We start from the raw sequence: 27,749 nt of genomic DNA, 5'->3' as shown, positions 1-27,749 counted from the left end.
AATATTGTTTCGTTGTCAAATCTACATTAGTTGCAGATAGTAATGTATGCGTTGGAACACCACAACATAGTCAAACCTACTTAGTATACAGGAGATAAACTTTAATTTCAATTTAAATTATGAATGGTAATTGTATTATAATAATAATCACTTTAAATTAGATTATTTCAGCGTCTTAACGATGCTTAAAAAATTTAAATGTGGATCGCAATGACTTAATATTTTTTGCTTTATTTAAGTTTTGTGTTCATTAAATAAAAAAGCAGGCTAAAAACTAAACTTTTTTAACATGAAAATAAAAAGTTTAAGATCGAACGAAGCCCCCTCTTGCTAAAATGACAGCATGCATTCGTCTATTTTTAATTGTTTCTTGTGGAATACGCACCCATTGCGCAATTACATTACTTAGCTCCCTGATGTTTTGCGGAGCGGGCTGCACCGATCTTATTCTTCGTTTTATATATATTTGCAGTGAGAGGCCTTCTGCTGACAGTCCATAAGCTGGTTTGCGCACCTCTCACTTTCTCTAGTCTTTTTGAGGTCGACGAAGATTTGCGATTTTACATGCCTGGTTCACCAGGAAGCGATCATCTCGGGCTTCTGTGCATGGTTTCTTCTAGACCTAGGCCTTCTACTAACGGATCTCTTGATATGCCAAGTTCTCTGGACAGTTAAACGACTCAAATTAATTAGCCTCTGGGACATATAACATTGACTACACCATTCTTCAAGCAGCGATATAATTTTGCTCGCTGTTACCATTCTATTAACCATTTGAGAGACCGCTTAATAATGGTATCAAGACTTAAAAATATTAAGGAAATAGGACAATCCGACAATTGGCCACGATACCGCAAATCATTGCAATTTTTGTCCGACTAAAAAGTCCGACTGTGTCTTAAATTTGAATTTGGAATAAACTTTTTTATGCACCACAACACTTGATTTCACTATTAAAACATAAAACACTGCAACAGCTGTGAGTAAAGCATTGTGTATCAAACTGCCAATAAATAAAGTTTATTATGTGACCTAGGGCGTTGATGGATAATTATGTTTGCTTCAAAGGTTTCAGTTCAAGGGTGCCATAATAAATATACAATAATATATTCTCAGCGATAATCACTGAGTAACTGCGGAAATGTTAAATTATACTTCACCCTTACATCCTGAATACGTCTAGATAGATTGTGAAAACGTCAATAAATTGAAGTTGTCTAGCAGCAAGAGGCTACGTATAAGTTATCTCAGACTTCACCCTGATTTTACAAAAGCTGTCGACCATTTTATGTATATTTATCTAATATTTGCATGTGATTGTTGCCTGAAAATGGTTTTTGCACTTAAATTAAGATTTATTTCGAAAAATATTTAATGTACTTAGATAGTGTTTATTGTGTTCGCCGTGCAAATAAATAAACATAATAAAACGTTCTCCGAAACACGCTGCATCTTATGTTATAAGTATTCCGATCGGTTCAGTAGTTTTCGTAGTGCAGCCGAAGGAAAGAACCGGCTCTCCATTTATGAGTATAGATCTGGTTATATGAATCACCTGCTTGCCATCTCGACTTTGACTCCCATCTTCTTGAGCGTGCTGGCCACACTCTCCTCGAACGTCTTCTGCTCTCTGTGTGTGGATATCATGGACTCAAAGTCAGACCCTCGTTTGCGGAGTATCATCTCCAGTTCTCCGTCGGATATGTTGTCATGACTGTGTCTGTAACGAAACATATTTAATAATTAGTATAGTTTTTGCAGGGATACGATACGATGGCAAGATTTTTTCAAAAATATTGCTAGACATTGGTCTACTTAGGAAAATCTGTAAAGATCTGGAGGAGGTCTATGTCGGCGGACAAGCAAGCGATGATTAACGTAAGAAATAATAAATATAAAGTGAAAACAAAATTATAATTATTTAGTGTAAGTTGTAGCATAAGTTAAGAATGTATCATCTTATTTAGTTTGTTCGCAATAAAGGCTTCGTTTCATAGTTTAAGCAGTTTAATGTAGATGGACGGGGCACACAATAAGAAGTAAAGAGAAATGGGCCCAACAAACCATGAATTGGTACCCTCCTTATAAAACTAGAAAAAGAGGAAAACAATATACACCTAGTCCCACGGCTATGTCACATAGAGGGGAAGAACCTTAGATATTTTAGATGTAATATTGTGCTGAAAGAAGACTTTATTTAATAAAAAAAACAATTTAAACTGCATTCATAGATTTTTAAATAATTGCCTGATGGACCCGGAATCGAACATAACAAGCCACTGCCTTTATATTAATTCTTCGACTTGTACAAAAAAGAAAACGTTGTGGAGAACACCTTTGGAATATTATATTTTGTGTTCAGAATATTGAGGAAACGAGAATGCGAGAAACAACCGATTCACATATTCTTTGCAGGCTCGCCTCATTCTACGATTTATGTTGGTTTTTTGGCGCGTGACAAAAGAGCTGAGAACGCGAGAACAGACGAGAACTTGTATTGACTCCACTCTCGCATGTTTTGCGTGGGTATTTACTGGGCATCAACATGAGCCGAATTTTTACGACCGAACTAGAATTGACATTTTTTGAATATTTTCAAGCAGAACCGATTTTGTGGAATATAAGTTTGAAGGAATATAAAAATAAACAACAAACAACTGTTTTATTTTTCGTTGTCAAAATTATGTGAGAGAGAATAGAACCGTTAATTATTTTAAATATGAGTATGCCTGTATTGTATTTAAACAGTTGTTCGATATTCATAATTGTAGTGTTTGCATAAATAGTTTAAGTAGGTGTTTAGTAGTTGTTGTGATATTGAATTTTTATTATTTTACTAGCTGACCCGACAGACGTTGTTCTGTTCATAATAAAAATAACTCTTGCGGATGGAATTTTGGAACATCCGTTCTTAGCTGAACTCTACTCGGTAAAAAGAATATTCCTACCAAATTTCAAGTCTTTAGCTCTAGTGGTTCCAGAGGTATCGTGATGAGTGACTATATACGTGGAAATCTCTTATATATATATATAGATTGAACTTCGGAAATGGATTGTCTTGATTCATACCACAAACTTTCAAGGATTGGCCTTAAGATTTGAATGGTCAGGGCGAATGCGAGACGGATCGGAAATTAAAGATTTACGGGCTAACTCGTCATGCAAAATGTTCATTAAGTAGTTGCTGCAGATCTGAAGAATTGCTATTATCATTGCTGCATTGATCTCTTGACATCGATCAAGTTATTTGTCCATGTTGCCCATGAAGTATAATTGTAAAAATTTAAGCTGTGCATCTTCGAGAGGTTGCAGTGATCCAATACGATGGTGAATCTGTCCTTATATCTACAATATCAAAAGCAAAACCCGTATTAACTTTTTTTTAGAATTAGCATACACAATACATAGGAATAAGTATACTACGTATGTTATTATTTTTCTTCTGTATTGTGTGTAAGTATGTAAATAAATAAATACCTTGAATGTCGGATTAAATCCTCGTTCTTAGATGTCTGCCCCAAATTAGGTCATTTGGAAACAAACATTGTATTTTTGAGTGTTTTCTAGAACATGGCAGCACAATTCTTGCGTTTCTCCGCAGAATACTCGCAAACAACGTCCATCGGCCCAATGCGAAAGCTAGTATGCAAGCAGTACTACAGTACAGTATAAGTATTGCAATCGTATCGAAACGCTGCTCGATTCAAATCAGTACTTCATAAACTTCTTCTTGTGCGTTGACAATTATCTATAAGTTGTTGATCTCTGAGGTTTTACTGGACGATTGTCCTTTCATTCGCAATATTTCGAATCCTAGTTGCATTACGTCTTTGTCGGGAATAATTTGATCGTCTTGGTCGTGACATTGTGGTAAAGCCGTTCTTGAGTTATAAATAGTGTAACTAACACGACTTTCTTTTATATATATAGATTTTGTGGTATTTGAAGGGGTTGTAAGTTGGTTCTGACTGCGGTGTAAAATTTGAAACTGACAACTTCAATGTGATAAAGTAGGTTAGAGTTTACGAGAGAGTTATAGATAAACAGACAAACATTTTCTGGAATGCATCTAGAAATGTTCCGAAATGACCCAACAACGAAGAAACCTTCGACTGTATGCGTTCTATATGAGCTCGCCATATTAGGTTACTGTCAAGTACAACACCTGGGTATTTTTCGTTATCAGTTTTTTGCAAAGATTAATATATAGGCCGTTAATATATCATTCACTGTGGTTTTATAGTTTCTTATATTTGGCCTTAAATATTATATAGGGAGATTTTTCAGCATATTTTGTGAGCAGACTATATTGAAACCAATTTTGAAGTATGTTTAGGTCCTTTTGTACCTCTTTCATAGTTTCTGTTAAGTTATGACCAAAATAAAACAAACATGTATCATGAGCATACAGCGTCAGATGTCCCTTAGTCCTATATCATACATGTTATTTATATATATTAAATATAACAAGGGTCCGAGTACCGATCCCTGCGAAACTCCACACGTAATAGGTTGAGGGGTACTTTGATAATTACCGAGCTTGACAATCTGATACCTAGGTAACACTTAAAATTTTAGAAAATGAAAAACAGCTTAATGTAAAAAAGTTGCCAATACTTTTATTCTTTGTCGAAGTAATCTCCGTTCCTCACTACACATCGTCGCATTCGATGGAACCACTGAGAAAAGCAGTGGGGCCATTCTTCCTTAGGGGCCTCTTTTATGGCATTTTCGTACGCTTTCACCGCAACTTCAGGGCTCGTAAAGAGAATACCTCGATTTTTCTCTTTAGTTCTTGGGAATAAATAAAAGTCGCAGGGCGCCAGGTCATGACTCATTATCTCGACACCTGCCATAGTCAAATTTTGCAGAGTGCGCTGAACCATTGTCGTGGTGAAGGAGGATCCTGCTTCGTCGAATTTTTTCCAAGACAACAGGTAAAGAGCGATTGACATACCAGTCTACAGTACCTGTCCTTCCATCTTCTAGCACAACTGTCGCGAAATGACCTTTCCGACCAAAGAATGAGACAATCATCTTTTTGCCTTGACTTCTTCCTTTCTTTACCTTAGTTGGCCGATTCTCAAAATGAAACACCCACTTAGCTGATTGTCTTTTGGTTTCGGGTTCGTTGCAATATATCCAGCTTTTATCAACTGTGACGATGTCTAATACAGCATTTGAGTCACCGCCGTTGAACTTATCTAACATTTGGCGACACCAGTTCATGCGAAGGTGTTTCTGGTCGTCGGTCAAAGTATCGGGAATCCATCTGGTACAACGCTCCCTGACGCCTAAATGTTCGTGTAATATTTTTTGAACTTGACTCATACTAATGCCTAGGCTTGCCCGTATCTGCTGATAGGTCACTCTCTTATCTTCCTCTATCATGCGTCGCACAGCACTGATGTTATCTTCAGTAGTCACTGTTAAAGGTTTCCCCCACACATCATTGAGATTGCTACGTTCACGCTTAAACTCGTCAAATCAATTATAAATAGTGGCACGAGATGAGGCTTCATTATGAAATGCTAATCGCAGCGTATCATAGCTTTGTTGCTGAGTAAGCCCACAACGAAAGTCATAATAAATCATTGACCGAAAATTTTCTCGCGTCAGGTTCATTTTCACGTGTAGGTAATAAGAGTTTTAGATTTGCCGCTTAGAATTCTCAATTTTTTGCATTTAATTGTTTGACACATTCTTGCTTTCTTAAATTCGCGTTCAATTTCAATATCGGTAGGTTTGCTCCATAGTTGTTTTTTTTTGTATAATATTTTTGCAAATACAGTCAAAATCTGTTATAACGACATCGAAGGGACCGATACCGATCGATAACCGATAGTTGTAACAACCGGTGACAGGAAAGATAATATGTATATTCATGTAGGAAATTAAACTGCATTTTGTTTACTTCAATACAAACGTATAATATAAAAGAACAATATCATTTTTCCATCATTTTTGTATGCATAAAATCTGTAATTTTAGTTTGTTTGAAACACTTCTGTCGTGCATACACATTTTGTAATTCACGTTGGATTTTAATCAGCGTATCGTCACAATTTCCCTGCACGTGGAACTCTTCATTAAAAAGAACAATCTTTCGTAATACACTAACAGCATTGAGACCGTCAATCAAAGTTGGCACTGTAAATTGTTCTTCCGAGTCTTCCTGTTCATTTTCATTTTCCTCTTGAACTTCACGTACAATATCATCCTCCGTAGCTGGTGCACAAATTGCAATAGACTGATCTACATCAATGAACTCGTCTGTTTCAGTAGTAGATAAAGCAGGTCGTAAATTTTGGGCTAATTGAGCCAAAGAAATATTGTCCTCTTCATCGTCATCTTCATCTTTATCCACACTGGCAGCTTCACCACTCATTTTCCCGCCGACAATACCATGTCGAGCCCGGAAACGTTGAATCCACCTAGACGAGCAAACAAAATCTTAACCAAAACTTGGGTAAAATCGTTTGCTTATTGTTGAAGAATTGGTCCATTTATTGGCACATTATTTGTCCTTTGATATTTAAACCACTTTCACAAAGCTTCCTCAATCTTAGTATGCCGCGTTGTTCTGGCTCGTTTCATTTTCAAAAAATTCTTGACAAAAAATTTTCAAAGAATTGTAAAATGGTGGTTTTTCGTTTTCTTCTTTGGATGATTCTACCATTTTGTATAATTTAGAGAAATCTATAGCTTTGTACTTGAACTCTTGTTTTCGGTGGTGGCTAATAGCTTTTAAGCTCAACATATATTTTTATGGTTGACAGGGAAGACTCAATTATAGCAACATGAAAGTAGTCAGTAATATTAGTCAACACATGTTCAATAATTTTTGATTGAAAGTATTTTAACTAATTATAATAATATTGACAATAACATTAATTTTTTTGCCGTTTCTCTAGTAGAAAACTTAATGTGTCTTTTGTTTATAATCTTGTACCCACATTCCCCTATCATGGAATCGTACCGTTATGTTTTGCTATCTTCAGTGAGTAAATCAATATTCATATCGCCGAAAACAAGCTTTATCTCTCGTAATTGCGTTTCATAATCTACTGGACTGCTATGGAGTGCCCGACGACCAAGCCGTAGTTGTGGTCGGCAGCCCCCAGAAAGGGGGAGAGGGTCATTTAGGGACGAAAAAAATATAAGAACTTGTAGAGAGTCAAGAAAATGTGCCGGACCTCAAATCCGGTACATCTCCCGTTGTTTCGGTCGGTACCTAGGTCTTCGTGACGGAAAGCTCGGTAAGACCATGGTAAGAAGGTGGGTTATGTTCAATAACAAATACAATATAAAGAGAATAGAAATAAATAAAAAAATAAAATAAATACAAGGTAACACGTCTTACACGTTATGTCCTACGTACTACTGTCCTACTATATAACAGTATATTACAAATACTATTCGGTTCCCACTGCGATGGACATTTGTCTAGTATTTATAAATTCTATAAGATTAGGAAGATCATTTACATAAATAAGGAAGAGGAACGACCTAAGAATAGACCCCTGTGGGTACCACACCGAGAGGAGTCCCAGGAGATCACCTGCCATTCACGTCGAATATTTGGATTCTATTGTTTAGATATGAAATCAGAAGATCGAGCGAAGTTCCTTTTATGCCATAGTGACATAGCTTCCTAACCAGCGTTGAATGTTCAACACAATTAAAAGCCTTAGATAAATCAAAGAATGCCAAGTGCATTCTGCGATAAATGTAAGGTACATTTATCCATTGTCCCTACAGGTTTTTATGTCTTAATACAAGGTTTAACTGATTTTATCTTTGGATTGTATTTAAAGGAAGGTGTACCCGCTTTGTTGAAGGTAACCCATGTCGACCCGCAAACAACAGAAAGTTCTTTGAAAACCTCACTGTGGAAGAACGCCACACATTCAGATGATGGGGATGATATTCTAAATTGTGGCGTGTCGTGAGAAGATGGAATACGGCGGCAGGCATGAGGTAGTCACCTCTCTGCGTGATAGATGGGGTAGAAGACAGAAAATGAAGCGACGTCTCTGATTTATTTTTTAAATATTATATTAGCTATTAAAAATAATCAAATCTAGTAATAAGTAATATAAGTGATAATATTTACTCTTATGCTCCTTACTTCTCATATTCGTATCTGGTCACTTTCGAGACTATGAGGCACTTCTCCATCTTTAGACTCTGCTCCTTGGAGGCATGCTGCCGTCGGGCGGACAGTCTGTCTGTCAGCTCATTGTTTCTTAAGCCTGTTGACAAATTAGAACATTCGTGAACATTTTACCTATGGAGGGTAGAGGTAAGGAGAACGGTCTAATAATAACATAGCATTTGTAAATGGAGTGAGTTTGCTGATTTCAACATGACTTGTAAAAAAACGCGTTAATTAAAAATAATATATCATATAAGCATGCTCCGATCACATACATTTTGTTTGAAAAAAGAAGCGGAAATTGTTCGGTCCTTGTTTATTTTTCTATCTTATTCTAATTACGTTTAACGCTTTCCTTAAAATTTATCGTAGGCTACCGCAACGCCATCCTTATTGGACGCGTTTTTACGGACACTTATTCATATACAGGGATGGTTCTCCTTACTTCTACCCACCATATTTTTACCAAAGAATATCATACGGCTGCAAAACAGAATGAAATTTTAGATATGAAGAGTCCTGGTTGAGTACACTGTCATTTAAAGATTACCAACTATAGTTCATCAATTTGCATTATTGAAAACTGTATATTTTTTTATGGAAGAGGAGGACAAACGAGCGTACGGGTCACCTGATGTATAGTGATCACCACCGCGGCCACCCACATTCTCTTGCAACACCAGGGGAATCACAGGAGCGTTTTGAAGGAAGATACCTACGTCGTATCATCCTAGAAACACCGCACGAGGAAGCTTATTCCACAGCTTCGTAACACGTGGAATTAAGTATATGTAACTTGTACTTGCGATAAAATACAAAAAAAATGTCAAAAAAATTCTGCCACGAAAATCATCAACAAATTCCAATTACTAATGGTATGCGGATGGACGCAAACACACATAAATTATAATTAATATATAAAATATAATTTATATGTAACACTGTTACTTTCCAGTACTCTTTGTACTGACTGCTTATTTATTATTCTATTAACACTGACGGCCTTATAAACAAAGTTGGTATAAAGTTATACCCCCAGAGTTACGCCTGACAATAAACCAAAAATATGCAAAATGTTTACCAATAGAAATTTTTATTATGGTTGGTTTATTCGGGCGTAGAACGTTTCCCGGGTTTATTTGCAAGGTGCCTGATATTTGGAAAACTTCAAAAATTATCATTGTATTCACAATGTTGTCAGCGATATATTCAATATAAATGCATATTCTTGGTTTATTCTCAGGTATAACTTAGCACCAAGTTTATTACGAGTATTTTAGTGCGGGCAAATAAAAAATAGAAGTACAAGTGTGTGAATAAGAACTGACATTAACCAGTAAAAAAAACAGTTTCTTAATTCGATCGCCAGACTCGCCTGCAGTAATTTATCTCTCTATTGGCTATCTGCTCAACTGTCACGACAAACGATTATATAATTATAGATAATGTTCTACCGATAAAACAAGAATGTGTTGAATAATCGAATGGCCATAAACATCACAACTCGAATGCAGTGGTGCGTTCTGATAAAAAAAATGATTAACGCGTGTCCTAATAACACAGAATGGAGCTCAGCCGATTGGAAAGTTTCCATTCACCACGACGTTATCTGTAAACTTTTAGGTCAAGTTATACAAACAACACAACCCATTCGCAGCCGGCATATTGGTATAGGCACAATACAAATAATAGAACAGTGGCGTAATTCAGCGGTCTCCTTGAAACTTATACCTACATCTGGGCGGAGCGCTAGGGTTGGTACAAACAAAAAGCAGTGCAGCTAATTTAACTCAGACAGGGACCATTCTCAGCAGCGTACGATGTGGCAATCAATAGTTTTGTCTTCCCAAGATTGCTTAGCGGCCGTGTAAATGGTGTGCTAGAGTGCGTGCCTTGATCCAGACCCTTTAGTACGAAGTTAAAGTACTGTTTTATTATTGTATTGTGACATATGCCCGATAAAGATTAGGCCGTGTGAGAGAAATATATTGTGCACAGAGCACACATTCACGCAAGAGATTTTGTACCTCACATGATAGAAGGTAAAATAAAACGGAATACCATAGGTCGAAAGATTCGTAGCCGCTGTTTGAGGTGAGAGTATGCTCTAAGTTCTAAGATTACAGATGGTTCTCCGCATAGACATAGGATGCTTTAAATAATGTTTGATTTGAGCGCAACTGTTGTGAACTTTTCTTTAATTTAGGAGTTCCTAAGGCCACCTTCCGAGTCCATTATTGCATGACCAGTCCTACGATATATTATCGAAGGAAATACTTCGAATTGCGTTCAAGGTTAGACCCAAACAAAATAAGACGGCTAGTTAAATAAAAGCCTTTAAAATTTTTAATAAAAAATAATTCCATAGAAAATTAATTGCATATGGCGTTATCTTGTGGAAAATCCAATATTATACTAATTCTGGCACACGAGACTTCAATTTCGTCAACATCTTCTGATGATGCCTCGTGTAGAGGCGAAACACGTGTCAAATTGATTAAAGACAAAACTTAGTGGAATTAACACTCACTCAAGAAAACTCACAACATTTTGATTCCAATGAACTGAAATTATCACATTGAACTTTATTACATTCCCGCGGCTCATCGAGCGATTTTATCATCCAAAACGACCTCAATCCATCATAAATCGGTTATTGTACACTGAAAAACCGGTAAACATCAATGAAGTGCAGAGGCCAAGTTGATATGATAACATCTGGTTTGATTGACTTGTTATTGTGCTTGAAATTTGCAACCATCGATTAATAATTTCATTAACTTCCTCCTATGAGCTTAATTACTATCAACACTATTATTAACATTAGTTATCTAACTTCAGAAGTGGGATGAACCTACTAGGATTTTGATTATATTTATATAAGTAATTCTGTATTCCATAAAATAATATATGCATATTCACAAATTTACTTTATCTATCGTCGACTATAGTTTTAACTATCGTCGACGTTTTATTATGAGTCTTTGAAATTTTGAATCGATCAAATCGTGCTTGTTACGTACAATTCAGAAAATACTCGGTTTTTTAACAGTAGAACCGATTTAAGATTTTTTATTTTTACCAGTTAAACTTAAAGGCCATGCAACTTCCCGCTAAGCGATTAAATTTTTATCTAATGCGTCGTTTTTGAGCTTTTCTAGCTCAAAAAGATAGCTATTCTAAGCTTTTGAAAGGAATTTCGGAGTAATTCTAAAAAATCACTTCTGGGTTTTATTCGTTCACGATATCTCCCAAACGAATCAACCAATTTTAACCAGATTTTCTTCGTGACACTCTTGGCATAGCGATCGTGGTTATCACGAAGGCATTAGGGCAGATCTGATCCACCCCACGAGCATTTCTCACTTTTCCCTGGTGGCCGACAGCCTGGTACACTCGTTCAATCGACCGCCCAGAGCAGACTTAATTTTGACGGGCCAACACATGGGAGACCTTCCTCACCCACTGGTGCCCTCTACTTTGAGCTGCACGACAATGCGCTCAATTGACTCACTCTCGCGCCGGGAGACGTGTCCGAGAAATTTAAGTATGCGACTCTGGCCGGAACACCGAAAAACTACCACCATTCTAAAAAGTATGCCTCAGTGCTGCGAAGATCGGGCGCAAGAAACTCAACGGGCTTCTTTTTTTTTCATAAAAAATGTAGTTACCAACCTATCTGTAGTATCATTAAGAATGTCATTTATGTTAAAGTAACCTTTACCACACAAACGTTTTTTAAAAATTCTTTCAAATTTCGTAATACATTTGTTTTGAACATTTTCTGGGATCTTGTTGTAAAAGCATATACAACGCCCCACAAAAAACTTACTAATTCGACTTATGTTTGGTCCTGGTGTTAACATTATGGTTATGACAGTTTCTAGCAAATTCACTTATGTACCCATGTACATAATTTACAACACCCCCCGCATCTGGTGTCTCCCGGGCTTAAAAGTTAAAAAGGCCGCTACCGACCGTGCGTCGGCTATGCTTGCGATCTTACCGTGTCCTTTTACTTGCCGTTTTAAAGGCCTTTAAGGCGTTACCTTTAATGTAGCAGATATACATTGGTCTAAGAGTTAAACATACCTTTTATTCATACCGAAAGCTTATCACGTATTATTATTGATAAAGGATTAGAATAATCTGTTTTTTACATTCACGAATTATCAATTTGCAAATTCTACTGCGTATTACATTCACCGTAATATAATATTGAAAACAACACAAATCTATACATACATTATACAGGTATATTGGTATCAAGTAGTGAGAACAAATAAATTATATTGATTTTCAGGAAATAAGCACATTAAAAAAAGTAAAAAAACTATTAACGTACCCAATGATAAAAGTTAGGACACCTCTGCCTGCGGCCATTTTAATTTTTCCCCGCCCACACACCCATTTCATTCATGTACCCTGCGAAGGGCGTGCGGGTAGTATGCGGGCGGCGGCAAAAACAAAAGTTTTGTATTAATAATAAGCATCGCCCGCCATATTCGTTTGAGTCGCGCCGCGCAGCTGATGCCTAGCTATACGCCAACGGACCGAGGTCAGCGTAGGGAAATAGGTTTATTGGTACAATAAATAAGTCAGGCGTTCTCAAGATTTTTGAAAACATTTAATATGAAATATTTTTTTATCGTAGCATTCAACGTCATATCCGTGTCAATTATCGTACAGGTTTTTGAACATAGAGTATAACAGTTCTTTATTGATTCTTTATTGGTTAAATAAATAAATAAATAAATAAGTTTTGATTCATCAAACAAAGCCTCAACCATTGGGGCTACGAACTTAAAAAATTTATCTTCCATACGTGAGAAAGAATATTTGGAGATTCCATAACTAAGTGGATAAAATAAGGGACAAACAGCTGTATGGAAATTCGTTATATTCCTACTAAGAGGGTGACTGTTAGTTGAGAATTTGTATAGGCAGTTTTTCATATTTCAATAGGCCGCAATAATAATCTATTCACTAATTATACAATAACATGGTCAGTGTTGCCGTGTTATTCTACTTTACGAATAATAGATTATCAAAGCAACCTTGTGACGTCACAATTTCGCGAATAATTATCGATTGATAAGTTAATATATTTATCAGAGGTTCTCGAACATTATCGTGAGAGGTGTGTGATTTGCCAAACGGTAAATAATAATGAGCTTCAATATTATCAGGCTCAGTGTCAAACACGTTTATTGCACTCATAGATACGTGGAATAATGTTGGTATTGGCCTTGCCAGCGATGTTTATTTGTCATTGAACGCGCAGAAGTCAAACACAGGGTCTCATTTGCGGAAGGGGTACGCGGCGGGAGAGATACGCAGATTGCAATCGGAGTTCGTCACGCGTTGTCGCGCAGCGCAATATAAATGCAACTTGTCTGTAGCTTCTACTGTTATATTTATACTATAATTTTTACCAATGATTAGGTTAAGTGGAGCTACCTACATAGTGTTTTTCAAATTCAAATATGTTTTATTTAAAATAGGATTTAATCACTCTTCGCTGGATAAAGGGTCCCAGCGATCCATGAGGTAATGATTCCGCTGATGAACTGGCCAGGAGGAGTACGGAGATGACAGCAAACGGACCAGATCCAACTATCCTTCTCCCCTCTAGATGGCCTGCACGGCCATACAACAACACACTAAGGAACTTCATAATACATACTGGACGGAAGTGAGTGGGTGCAGACAAGCAAGAGAAGCTCTACCTCAAATACACTTAAAGCTCTCTCGCAAGCTGGTAAAACTCGCCCAAGGTTAATTTAATAACTCATATAAGAACGGGTCATTGCTCATTTAACAAGCATCTGTTTAATATGGTTATCACCGAAAGTCCATTGTGCAGGGCCTGCATGGAGGCAGAAGAGCCACATACCAGGCCAAACATCTGGGGTAACCGAGGACTTCTCCCCGAAGTCATGGGTGACATCAGAGGTTCGTTAAACTACCTTGAGGAGTTGCGATGGCGGGTTAAGCCATCCACCCCACCACGCATAATAGGCGTGCTGTAGTCGTCGTTGCTGAGTTGATAGAAGAGAATTTCTTTTTGATAGTTTTGTATACGTAGCCAGTGCACGAGCGAGACAGACGATTACACGCGCCGTTGTAGAAAATGACTGCTACGAGTTGAACAGCGAGTGATAAATTGATAATCTGACAGCTAACAGAAAAAAGTGGAAAGAGTAAACGCTACGCAGTGCAAACAGTCAGCGATCAACGACCAGAGAGCCGGGTTTTTGCTTCTACTGCGAAAACTACTTAACCGATCGTAATAATACTTATACAGCGTGTTTCAGACATGGTATATAATCTATTTATTATCTTTTTCTTAGAAATACGTATTCGCGACACAAATAATTCAGTCAATGACATCTCATTACAGTCATATTATGACAATAATTCATAGTGCATACTATGTTTATGCAAAACGTTTGCCGTGTCATAATATACTAGTCATAGATTTGTATTTTCTTAATTTCATTGTAAAATAACACAAAGCGTATGTTCTTATATAGTGCTATCTATATATATATCTAGGTAGAGCTGTATTTAGTTGGAGCGCAGCGGAGACCAATCAAATTTGAAATTATTATTTGCATAAATATATTAGATTGGTGTTACATAACTATTATAAAGTACATGTTAGCCAAATTTATGACGCGCAAATTTTAAAAAACATTTCTAAAAATCATTAGTTACAATAAAATGAATTTAACAAAAAATAGACGATACCTCTCTAATTATCTTTGGGATGTGATTATAGATTTTCCGTACATACAAACAGTTTTTCTGAGTCAGTCTCGTGCCAGAATTTGGCGACTCAAAATCTCCTGAGGATACCTCGTGTAGAAGCGAAACACGTGTCGAATTGTTTGAAGGCGAATCTTAGCGGAATTTACACTCAAGAAGGCTCACAACATTTGAATAATTATCGATTTCCGCAAAATAAGGCCTAATTCAAGAAATTTGTTTCTCTGAAACAATGTAGTTATACAGTAAGGTACTTTGCAGTTTTGTGGGGTCCCTGGATGGGAAAAGAGAAGTGTTTTCATATTTACTAAACTCGCTAACATTTTTTCGAAGAAACACACAGCACTCAAATATGTTTAATTCAACAATTATTGTTAATAAGTTATATTTTTTTAATTTGCGCAGTTTCAAAGGGGCCCCTTTTTCCCGCTGCAACCCTCAAAAATTATTTTTGTGTTGACCCTATTTATTACTCAGTTACATCATATTATGATACCATACCTAATTATAGACTCCAAGTAAGCGTGGTAAGCCGTTAAAGCCGCTTTTTCCGATATAGTTTTTTTATTCTCCTTATTGCAAAAACAAACTTATTAAGACGTTTGCATAATGACTCAACGTAAGCTTTTCAATTACAATTATTTTCCATTATTATGCCTAAGAATTTGGTATTTTCAACCTCATCAATTTTAATATCATTGTAAATAGATGGTAAATGGTAATGTAATTTTTAAATTGAATAAGTTTTGTTTTTAATATATTAAATTTTAAATTATTACTTTCTAACTAAATTTTAATAATTTCATCATTTATGACCGAGTCGAATGTTCTTTTTGAGTTTTTTTTTGTAATATTTAGTAGGTCGTCGATATATTTTAGAAATAATAACGGTTCAAGTACACTGCCCTGAGGTACCCCGGCTTTAGTCTGACTACTATATTTGATCTTACATCAATCTTTTGAATTTGGACACACTGTTGCCTATTTTTCTTAATCTAAGATACTAGTATTTGAAAAAAGTATTCACACTAGATCTATATTTTCAATTATAAATTATAAACAATTTCATTATAACAACAGGGAGCATATTTTCGAAATAATTCTTGGTGTTATGAAGTATTATTGAGAAATTCATAAAAAAACAGTATTTTATTATGTAGTATATTCTACATCATTTACCCCGAATAAGCGCAGTCTTACTAAACCATTTCAAATCAAGATCGCGCAAACCTATATTTAGTAAGCATAATATTATGTAGTAGTAAGTATATAGGAGAGAGAGTACTGTAAGGTCTTAGAGGAAGCCTATGTCAGTGGACAAGCTAGAAATAATAAAAAAAATAGAGGAAATACAATTAAACATGTTACTACTTCTAATATCTACCAATAAAGGCTATCTTTATCTAAGTATATATATATCACACGTACTACGCAAATAGAATTGAGAGTAATATATATATATATATATATAACATACCTAATTAGATCACGCAAGATTTAATGATATAATTAAGTTATATTAATATCAAAGTTTGACCTTATGTTTATCGTCGTGTAAAATGATAACACATAGGAAGATAATAATTAATTTAGCATTTGTTTTGCGTGTATTTCATATCCTACCATAGGTACGTATGTGTGTCACCATAAACTAGTCATTGATATTATACAGAGTGTTATAGTTATAAGGACTACATTTCACCGGGACACCATGGTGGTGCAGCCAGTCGCCGCTACCAACAAAATATATACATTATACATCTCTATACAAGTTAGAGCGCTTTCGCCGATCACAGTCCGATCACGAATACGGATCGAACTCTGATCGGACGTAGTGCGAAAGCTCTCTAACTCACCTGGTGTCCGGTTGGTTGCACAACCAATTTCGTGGCGCGACTATTTCACTAAAAACTCTCACTACTCACTCAAAATAACAAATTCTCTTCACTTATTAATCATCACCATTTAAGCCGGAAGGCGTCCACTGCTGGACAAAGGCCTCCCCAAAAGATCTCTGCGACAATCAGTCCTACGCTGCCCTCATTCAACCTGTTCCGGCGATCTTGACCAGATCATCGGTCCATCGGTCCGGATCGGATCCATCGGATGTGGAGTCATTTCTCTGTTGCAGCTGTACGGCTCGCAAGGCCTGCCCCGCGCCCGAAACGAGCAGTCAGCTGTTTGCTAAACTATTTCGTGTATGTACTCATTTTTTTATGGAAGGACAAATAAGCGTACGGGTCACCTGATGTTAAGTGAACACCAGAGGAATCACAGAAGCATTGCCGGCCATTTAAAAAAGTGTACGTGTTTTTTTTTGAAGCTGGTATGTCGTATCGTCCCTGTTTTTTTTTGAAGCTGGTATGTCGTATCGTCCCTGAAACACCGCACAAGTAAGCTCATTCCACACCTTTGTCGTACGTGGAAGAAAGTTCTTTGAAAACAGCACTGTGGAGGAACGTTTAAAGTGGAGCCCTATAACCAAACTCGAATTACTAATTATTATTTTTTATTAATTTACCAGTGGGAGGCTCCTTTGCACTGGATATCGGCAAGATTATGGGTACCACAACGGCGCCTATTTCTGCCGTGAAGCAGTAATGTGTAAATATTACTGTGTTTCGGTATGAAAGACGCCGTAGCTAGTGAAATTACAGGGCAAAAGAGACTTGATATCTTATGTCTCAACGTGACGAACGCAGTTGCAGAGCCGCTCAAAAACCCAAAGGTTTTCAATCATTTTGAGCGGCGCTGCATTGTAATGGGCAGGGCGTATAATTTACCATCAGAAGAACGTCCTGCTCGTCTCGTCCCTTATTTTCATATAAAAAAAATCGAAACTTCGGTTCACGGATTGTACATTTTCCTATTACGAAAGTGTTTCGGACCCGGAGATTGATACGAAGTTCGTGATTAGACATTTTGTCATTCGTTTAAGAACCTTATTCACAAATTCAATGGACATTTACTTTTTCGTTATTATTTGACATTATTAAGATCGTAATTCCAACCACACTTTTTATGACAGCCTTATAGGGTTTCTTTAAGATAAAAAAAAATATTTTATTCTAAAATGACACGTTTTTTATTGTACGAAGTGGTTTTCTTACGTAAGTGGTTGTCTTAGTACGAAGAGCAAAAGAACGACGTCGTCTTCGGCAATTATTACTTAAGTAGAAGTATATTTGAAAAACTTTGGGAAGTTTCGAACAAAGAGACCCAAAATAGTTTTCCTTTTTTTTTATTCCTTAGTGTTTCACTTTTCGTTTGATCTCATTCATACACTGTGTTATTATTCGCTTGTCACATCCAGGTGTATAATCATCTTACTATAACCCCTACTATTTAATACACAGTATAATTATGACAAATAGATAACTTTTTTTTATTATTACATTGCACTGCGGCAATTTTGGGAATTTATTATCCTGTTTTAGATATAGTGTTGCAGGCATATCCTTCGGTTATGAAACCCTAAAAAATGGATTCTTTAGATTAAAATGTTATTAGTTAATTGCATTGTTTAAAGTTCATTGAACGTTAAGTGTGACCTAGACTTAAATCAACAGCAATCTATAAATAAGTGCGCACAAAACAAATAAAGCTCAAGATTGCAAAACATACCGAGTGATAAAAAATAAAGTCAATAACAAGACATATCATGGAATGTACAAACAAGCAATACATCAGAGTAAGGGTTGCCAACCGTACTATAAAACAGAGTGGTAAAATACATAGGGTGTTCAATAAATATTAAAAAATTTCAGTACTTTTCCCACATAATGCCAAGAACCAATAATGTTGGACAAGTCATGAGCAAACAATGGTCGAATTGCTGAGCTTGTAAACAAATTATTTACAAAACCGCATGATTGTTAAAGGACATCCTACATCCACCTAGATTATAGTATTGATAGTTTACTGTATGGTGACTTAATTGTTTAACTTTTTGTGCCAATAATGAATGGTGGATAGTATGACAAGAGTGCTTCCATGTTTTAAATGCACTCATTGCACTTTACCGTGCCTAGACACCAAATTAAAGGTTGAACACTGAGATTCTCAAGTAAGAACAGGTCTTAATTACAATCACAGCAGCCAGTGTTTGTTTATGATATGTTGGGATGTTTACCTCATGTATGATATGTTGTGATTGTTACCAGACCAATGAGCATTCAGTACTCCACACATGCTCACCGCAGTTAGTAATGTGCAATTTTCTTTGTTTATCAGTAAGGGATGAGACAAACAGGATGTTCAGCAGATGGTGTTTGATACTCCCTGCCCATTACAATTCAGTGCCTCTAAGGACTCTTGAAAATCCTAAAGATTCTAATTGGCAATACAATTATGCTTGTAAGACTCATTTGCCTATGGCACCCTCCAGACTGAATCACAATAATGCTTTCACATTACTGCTTCATGGCAGAAAAAGGAGCTGTTGGGGTACCCATAATCTAACCGACATCCTGTGCAAAGGAACCTCTCAGGTAAAATTGTTTGTAATGGGAATGTGAAGGTATTAAGAGTCTTCCGAGTGTTATGGAAATAAGAATCTGAGGGTAGATATATTAGTAAGTCATATTGAAGTTTAATATCAAGAATATTAAAGAATATATAGCAGATTCTTCCTTCTCTCTGTTCATTAAAACACCCTTAAATATTTAATGCAGTGTTAAGTATTAATATGACTACATTATAACTACTGAAACGTCCGGGCAACTAGAGCGGCTTTTTTCTTTAGACAGTCAAACGTCCAGGCAACCAGAGTGGCCCAGTCGACTTGCGTATTTATTTTGTGTTATAATCTGTAGTATGAGTGAATTAGCTTGTCAAATACGATTTTTAAGAGTCTTTGGTAAGTAATTGTAATAGGCTTATCTTTAAATATCAAGTATCCGAGCAAAAATTAAAGAAATAATTAATTGAAAATTGCTTTGCGGGGGGAATTGTCATTTGTTTATTTTTGTAGTGTCAAGTGTTATGTTATTGTTTTATTTATCATGTAAGTGTAATATTTTAATTACGTATTATATTTATTTTATATATGAAATTAAACCTCATGATATCTAGTTTCGGATTTTATCTACAAATTACATATAAAATTCTTCTTACGACATTAAATCGACAAGTTATAACAGTATGATCGATACTACTTTATCGATTTGGTTTAAATATCAAATTTTTATTGTAATCCAATTAATTAACAGTAAATCATTGGTTGTAATAGGGACAAAATATCATAAATATAATGTTTATAATATTCAACAATCTGGATGTATTGAGACAACCAAGTATTTCACGTTTTACTTGTGCATTTCGCAGATAAATTATAGGTATATACTAAGAATGGGTGCTTTATTTTAGTTTAATGCAACAATCCCGTAAGTCGAAGTAATGACATATTAATATCAAAAAATAGGTTATATAGTCTATTTCAATAATAATCAAGTTTTATTAATGTGTGCGCTAATATTTTACATAAAAACTTAATATAATGAAAATGTTATCACATTTCTACCTATAATCTCGAGCTTTAACCTTTTATTTATACATAACTTGAGTTCAAAAACATAATTTATGATTTTACACGTTGATTTTCTATACTTTTAACTACGTGAATGTATTTTTTATATAGCCATAGGTGGAGTCGTTATGTAATTATATCGCTTTTAATAATGATGAATCTCGCGCTCGCCGTCGGATAATCTTAATCGCGTCATCGGACGTTTCGCTACCTGCCAGCTGTCATTAATCGGACGTTGCAATAGATAAACATGGCATTGTTGGTTTATGAGTTGGAGCAAACTCCATCCTAAAATAAGTTCTTTCAATATTTAGACACTTTTATAGTTAACCTTTAAAATGGTTATTAACACACATTTGAATTAACTAATTAAATAAGTTAAAGTTATAATTTGTACTTTCATTTTTTATTTTTTTGTTTTTATTATAGTTTAGATGGTATTAGTTCTATATTTCAGAAGTATTTAGGGAGTATTTTTTGTAATTTTAATGTTCACCATAATTGTCATATACTTTAGAACTACTAATTGTAACATTAGATTAAGAAAATTGTATTGTATATGATGTGGTGTACTTTAATAAATAAATAAAATAAATAAACTAATTAATATTATACAGAGCTGTAATAGTTGACTTTCTTGCTAACTCATCTTATCTCTCCAAATCCATGAAAATGTTAAAATTATTATGTGATTTGAAAGTGTTTCTAAAAGGTTTCAGATAGGGTTAATTAAAGGAAGTGGAAAATCATGTAGGAGGCTCATATACTTAAGTTATATAAGGCAATTTTTTGAGTCTTTCATGATTATTAATATACTTACAGGATAATAATGTAAGCAAACAAAATAATAACGGAATAATGTGTATGTTACATACATTATTTGAATATGGAACATAATATATTTTTAACTTCATATAATGTTATTAAAATAAATGAAAGACTCATATTAAAACTGGACGGAGAGAACAATTATAAGTAATAATACCATCACAATTGTGCAAATTTAGTGCGAAATAATGAAGTTTATGATGATTGATGAAGCTTAATTACTCGCTATGTTCTTACCAGGGATAATGCTAAAAATATTCAGATAATACAAGAATACTTACGCCGCAACCCCTTAGCGATGGAAACGGAGAAATTATTCAACACTGACATTCTTTGACCTTACTCTTAATTAATTTAAATTTACACGTAACTTAATTTTAACACTAAACACTATTACAAAAAACAATAAATAAAATAGAAGTTTGCACCGTTTTATAATTAGTTTCACAATTGCCGATTTCTTAAATTAATATATTAGTTTATCGTTATCACGTCTCAAGTAAAATTATTATTTGGAGTCAATTTATGCGGTAGATATTTATTAAAAGCGTCATCTAAAGATAAACACTACTATTTTACTAAACTTTGCTAATTGCTAGTTGATAATATTATCAATCAAACTTATAATATTGACAGTTGACACACAAAAAGTCGTAGACAGAGTAAACAATGGACTACTAGATAGCTTTCATCTCATTCACACAAGAAAGAGAACAGCATATGCATTAGTCATGTGAAGAAATGAGATAACATGATATTATTTTCTGTTTCATGTAGCGAGCCGGTTTTTTCAAGGTCAGCGCAGCACTGCGGGAAATAAACATTGACAGTTCGCTATAATAGTTGCAACGCTTTGTGTCTAAAATATGAAATTTAAGAGTTTCATTGATATCATCATCATATTTGACTACGTCAATAACTTGACCATAACGGCATTACGGTAGGCAGTGCCGGATTAAGCAAACGCGGGACCCGTAGCAAATTCTTTCAGAGAGCCCAAGGGCCAAGGTCTATATTGGAAATAGTCTGTTACCGAGTGTCTGACGTAGATTGTCTTAGTTGTAAAAGTTTCACGTTTTGGTGACTTCAACTTAATTCAATAAACCACATCTTAACAAGTTTCATTCAAAAATTAAGCTCAAACAGAGATGAGCTAGAGTGAGATGGTTTAAATATGCGGGGCCCCCTTTCGCGCGGGGCCTGTAGAAATAGCTACTTTAACTACGTTGTTAATCCGGTACTGACGGTAGGTGACCCAAATATATACAATCTGGATAGCTTAAAAAAGGTTTGGCCGAGAGTTCAGCAACTAACCAAACTATCTTTGAAGTATGCTTTCCAATAACAAAATAATTATCTAAATTGGTTCACTCAGTCGAAAGTTATGAGGTAACAAACATAAAAAACATACCAACGAATTGAGAACCTCCTCCTTTTTGAGGTCGGTTAAAAAAACACTAACTTGTTCAGATTATGTAAAAAATCATAGTTACATCGCCATGTTCACGTGTTCACATCCGAAATATATCATGTTGGCCTCTATGTATTAAGTATGTACTATGTTAATATGTAAGTAGTAAGCATTTTTATATTACTGTTTTAATACAATGCCAATTAGCTTGAATGTTGTTTTATTTTTTCATAAATTCTTTAAGCGTATATATGAAAATAGTCACATCACGTGATATTATTCAATAGCCTTTTGAAACCAAGCAAATGAATGTAACGGATAAAACCTCACAGAGCTAATAGTTAATTACAGAGTATTGGACTTCCAGCCAATGCAGAATTGTTAAAAATCAGGGTGAAGCTTTGATATGGCAATACTACCCACCTATCATTCTATCTCACATGCGGCACGGTAGTCAGTTGTCTATTGATAATCAGTCTACGCAAAAAGTAGTCTCCGCTTAGATTATTAACGGTACAGAAACTGTCACTTCGGTATTCACAGGGGAAGCAATTGCCATACTTGAAGCTATATTAATTATATAGTCCCATGGTCTGAACAATTCTATTATACTGACGGACTCCAAAAGCTGCCTTCAATCCATCCTCTCAAATCCATTTCGCTCAAAAAGTAGGATTCCAATTATATTTAAGATAAGAGAAAACTTGAAAGAGTGCTATGATCTCAAAATCAACATAGTCTAGCATGGATACCAGGCCATACAGGTATACTTGGGAATGAAAATGCCGATGCTTGTGCCAGGTCAAGCTGCTCATACAGGTTGTATATATAAACCAATGTAAGTATACCAACAACATTCTCAAATCTTCTCTCATGACTTGTGCTCCACCTTGAAAAAATGAATATGTTTGAGAGGTGGTCCAACATCTGGCAGATAACCAACCCGTAATGGGTTGGTTATCTGCCAGATGCCCAGCTGCCCTTTAAAACCGTGGTTCTCGAAATTTAGATTCCCCAATAAATCAATAATATCAACAGTTTGCCGATTACGTTTAAACCACTCTAGCAACTCTAGCAACCACTCTAGCCAAACTATGAATTAGAGACCATTCTCTATGTGACGGTGGACTTGATGAGGGAAATGTAGACCATTTGTTCCGTAAATGTCCTTTAATGAAGTTTTCCTTCTACAATTTTATACCTCCTGAAATCCCCCACCCCACCTCCATGAAATGCCTCCTCACCTTCGTTTTCACTCCTTTTGTAAATATATTAAACAAAATAATATTAAGTTATTACTTACACAATTAATGTTTTATATAAGTAATATTATCAGTGTTTGTCCATTATAATGTAACAGCATGTATATTTGTTTCAGGTATAATAAGAATATAATTCTGTTTTGATTCTGGGCACCGCTCATTAATATAATCACTTGTAAATTCGTTAACACCGATCAAATGACACACTCTAAGCTTGGTGGTCTACTGAAACGTGACATGTGCAAGTTGTGGTGCTCCTTCCACAGAAGGCACTAAAGAATAGAATAGAACGCTACAGAAGTAACGTTAGTAACTTCATTACAAATAGAAAGGACAAACTATATTCAACTTAGGCTGAGTTAGAACGGGACAAAGCTTGCATCTCTATCGCATAACCCATTTATTTGCTTGGCTCAATGTCAACTTTAGCTCAAGAAAGTTAGCACCCCAGATTTTTTTTTTATTACATCGTTAGTTCGCCATTTGTTTTTGATTGTTCTCTATAAACATTTGTTTGTTCTCGATTTTTTTTTAAATTTGCAATTCATTTAAATTGGTTAGGTTAGGTTATGTTAGAACAGTTAAAACAACGCACGAGCCGAGCGTAGCGTGCCGAGGCAGCGGCTGGCGAGTGCCAGAACCAAATAGTAGGCGTTTCCCCCCATTTTTAATTAATTGTTTTTAAATAAACAACAAAAGAACAAACAATTATTTATAGCGAACAATTAAGAACAAACTACGAACTAACGATATGCGATATTGAAAATTCAAAAATAGAAAAAAATTTTTTTTTGGGGGGCTAAGTTTGATGAGCCGTCAACTTTGGGGAAAATAAACAAACAGCTGTCATGTCATCGTTTGGTAAATAATATTTTTGATTTTATTGTTTTGAAACATATTTGGTTTGATATATTATTTGATATATAATTATATTACATTCAATTACATCATACATCTATTTTCATGTCAAAATCATTTATTCCAAAAAATACTTTACCTTTTAATGGCTGGGCTTCTCTCGATTTACACAAACGTAGACAAACATTGTATGACTTGTATGAAGAGAGGCGATTTAATAATCAAAATTATAAAAATTAGCAAAATTTAAAAATGATGTAAGGTTATATTCTTAAGAATTCAAGAACGACTGTAAATTAGCTCAGTCTCACAAAATAAATTTATAGATTAAAAATAGCTATGGCAAAATAAAAATAACTTGGAAAATTATAAATGAGGAGATCGGTAAAACAAATAAGAGAAATAATGAGTTCGAATTAAAGTTTGGTAACAGAAACATAAAAACAGATTCTGAAATCGCAAATACATTTGAAAAGTTTTATTATTTAGTATTTTTACTGATATACCGGTCTCTACGACAAAATATCTAAATTCCTCACCTATATCTGCAACGAAACTGCTACAGAAAAACGAATCTTTATGTAATACAAACTTTAAATTTAAGCATGTTGATCGCATAGAGATTTTTAAAACGTTTAGACTAATTAGCGTTAAGAAAACTAAAGATCTCTGGGGAATCTCTGTTAACGTAGTGAAATCTGTAATAGAAATTGTAGCCACAGACTTAGCTTTAATTTTCAATAAGTGTGTAGATTGCGGTATGTTTCCAAACCTAATGAAACAGAACAAGATAACTCCTCTATTTAAGTCGGGAGATAAAGCTGACCCCACCAATTTTAGACCACCAATTTTACCAACCAAGCAAGATTTTCAAAAAATTATGTTTATGCAACCATTTTTACAATAATAACCTCATGCATAAATTAATAAACAATATGGTTTTACTCAAGGTCTTTCAACCACAGATCATACAGACTAGTATCGAGTAAATAAGAAATATTTTGGATGCTTGGGAGTATTCATGTGATGCGTTAGGAGTGTTTTGTGATTTATCCAAGGCATTCGACTGCGTCCATCATGAAAGCTTACTTAAAAAAAATACCATTATGGGGTTAGAGATGTTTCTCTAGATTTAATAAAATCGTACTCGTTTTTATTAGGATTCAAAGAGTAGACATTAATGGAAAAGATCAACTCGCTCTATCATATCAATGGGTGTACCACAGGGCTCAATCTTGGGTCCTTTTTTGTTCCTGGCTTACGTCAATGATTTCCCATATCTTATTCAAAATAAACATGATATTATACTGTTTGCTAACGATACATCTCTGTTATTTAAAATAAATGGCCAGCAAAAAAAAATCTGTCAGGTTGACGACGACATTGCTGAAGTAGTAAATTGGTTTAATGTTAATAACTTACTTCTAAACGAAAGAAAACAAAATGAATAAGGCTTACACTTCCAAATATAAAGCACCAACCAACACCTATATAAATTAATAATGACAAACTTGATGTAGTAGAAACGACAACATTCCTAGGCATTACATTAGACTTTAAGCTACAATGGGGTGCTCATATAAAAACTTATGTAATCGACTTAGCTCTGCAGTATTTGCGATAAAAAAAATTAGGCAGTTGACAGATGTTGAAACGGCTAGACTTGTATGTTTCAGTTATAGTGTCATGTCTTACGGAATTATATTGTGGGGTAGGGCTGTAGATATTGACAACATATTTGTGCTGCAGAAAAGAGCAATTCGAGCAGTCAGTGATGTACATAGTGTCAATACTTGAAACAAACATAAACTCGCAATTCCATCTACTAGACTCCGTAAAACTCCTAAATCTTTTACAGTGGATTGTGTTATATTTTATAGTAAAATCCCAAATGATATTGAAATATTACCTAAAAAATTAAAATGTATCGTAAAAAATAAATTAAGATCTTAGGCCTATTATAATGTGAAAGATTACTTTAATGATAAAGATTTTGGTTAAGTTGGAATTAATGTTCTAAATTTTGTTAACGCATATTGTTATACTCATTTGATTGCTATTGTAACTTTTGTACTTTATCCTGACTTGCACTAAATAACTTATTTTCTTTTCTTTTCTTTTCTTTCTTTCTAATATAAAAAATCCAGGAATTCGTTACCACGCGTATTACTTTTCACATATACATACGTTTTCAATATAATTTGTAACAAGCTCGTATCTAAAAAAATATGTTTAAAATAAATAGATTAACTTGGCAACCACATGAAAACGCTATATATATATATGTTTTTTTTTATTAAATAGGCAATGTATCTCAAAAGTAATATATAAATGTCGGAGAATTAGAATATAAAAGTAATATGGCCTGTATGATTATATTCTACTCTGTGTATTGGGCTGAACTGATGGCGAACGTCATCTTTCAAAGTGTGACTTAAAACAACATGGAGGATACCAACACCGTGACGCCCGATTTTAAATCCAAATAAATCTCCGAGATGTTACTTTTATTATTTTTTTAGTATTTGGATTTAATGGAAATTTTAAATATATTATTTTACTACACATTGTCCAACATCATGACATCATGTTCCTTGTTTTATCATGAATCCCAGGAAAACGTACAAATATCGTTCTAATTTTCTTACGCCATACAAAAATACAGTTGTAAATTATTTAAATGAAATTGAATAAAATAGGGCTTAAAATCATTAATCTATTACTTGGGTAAAACTATATCTATGTTATGGCAGCATTTTGGTTGTCACCGTTTTATGTTATAGTTATTTTTATTACCACCAACTTACTAAAAATGGGTGACTATGGATCAAAAATCAATACTTTTGGAAAGAATTTCATATAAAATTTATTTGATACGAGTTTGTTACAAATTATATTGAAAACCTTATGTGAAAAGCAAGCTTATGTGTGGAA

At 34.8% G+C, this 27,749-nt stretch overlaps 1 protein-coding gene across 2 annotated transcripts in view; it reads right to left on the bottom strand.

Moving 5' to 3' along the window:
- The window catches only part of LOC126971404 (NAD kinase 2, mitochondrial), a 40,075-nt gene extending 18,228 nt beyond the window's left edge, over positions 1-21,847 (bottom strand). The window contains exons 1-3 of one of the 2 annotated variants that reach the window (XM_050817716.1): positions 21,566-21,847; positions 8,132-8,255; positions 1,556-1,720 (exon numbers count right to left, since the gene is read on the bottom strand). In XM_050817716.1, the coding sequence (XP_050673673.1) occupies positions 1,556-1,720; positions 8,132-8,255; positions 21,566-21,614 (338 nt within the window). In that variant the 5' untranslated portion in view covers positions 21,615-21,847. Of the gene's footprint in view, positions 1-1,555; positions 1,721-8,116; positions 8,256-21,565 lie in introns of those variants that run through there. The other variant, XM_050817717.1, reaches the window with a different exon arrangement.
- Positions 21,848-27,749: the final 5,902 nt, after the last annotated feature.

This window comes from Leptidea sinapis, chromosome 23 (assembly GCF_905404315.1).
Source record: "Leptidea sinapis chromosome 23, ilLepSina1.1, whole genome shotgun sequence".
NCBI lineage: Eukaryota > Metazoa > Arthropoda > Insecta > Lepidoptera > Pieridae > Leptidea > Leptidea sinapis.
Note: the sequence above shows the minus strand (reverse complement) of the source record. Positions and strands in the feature narration are given on the sequence as shown.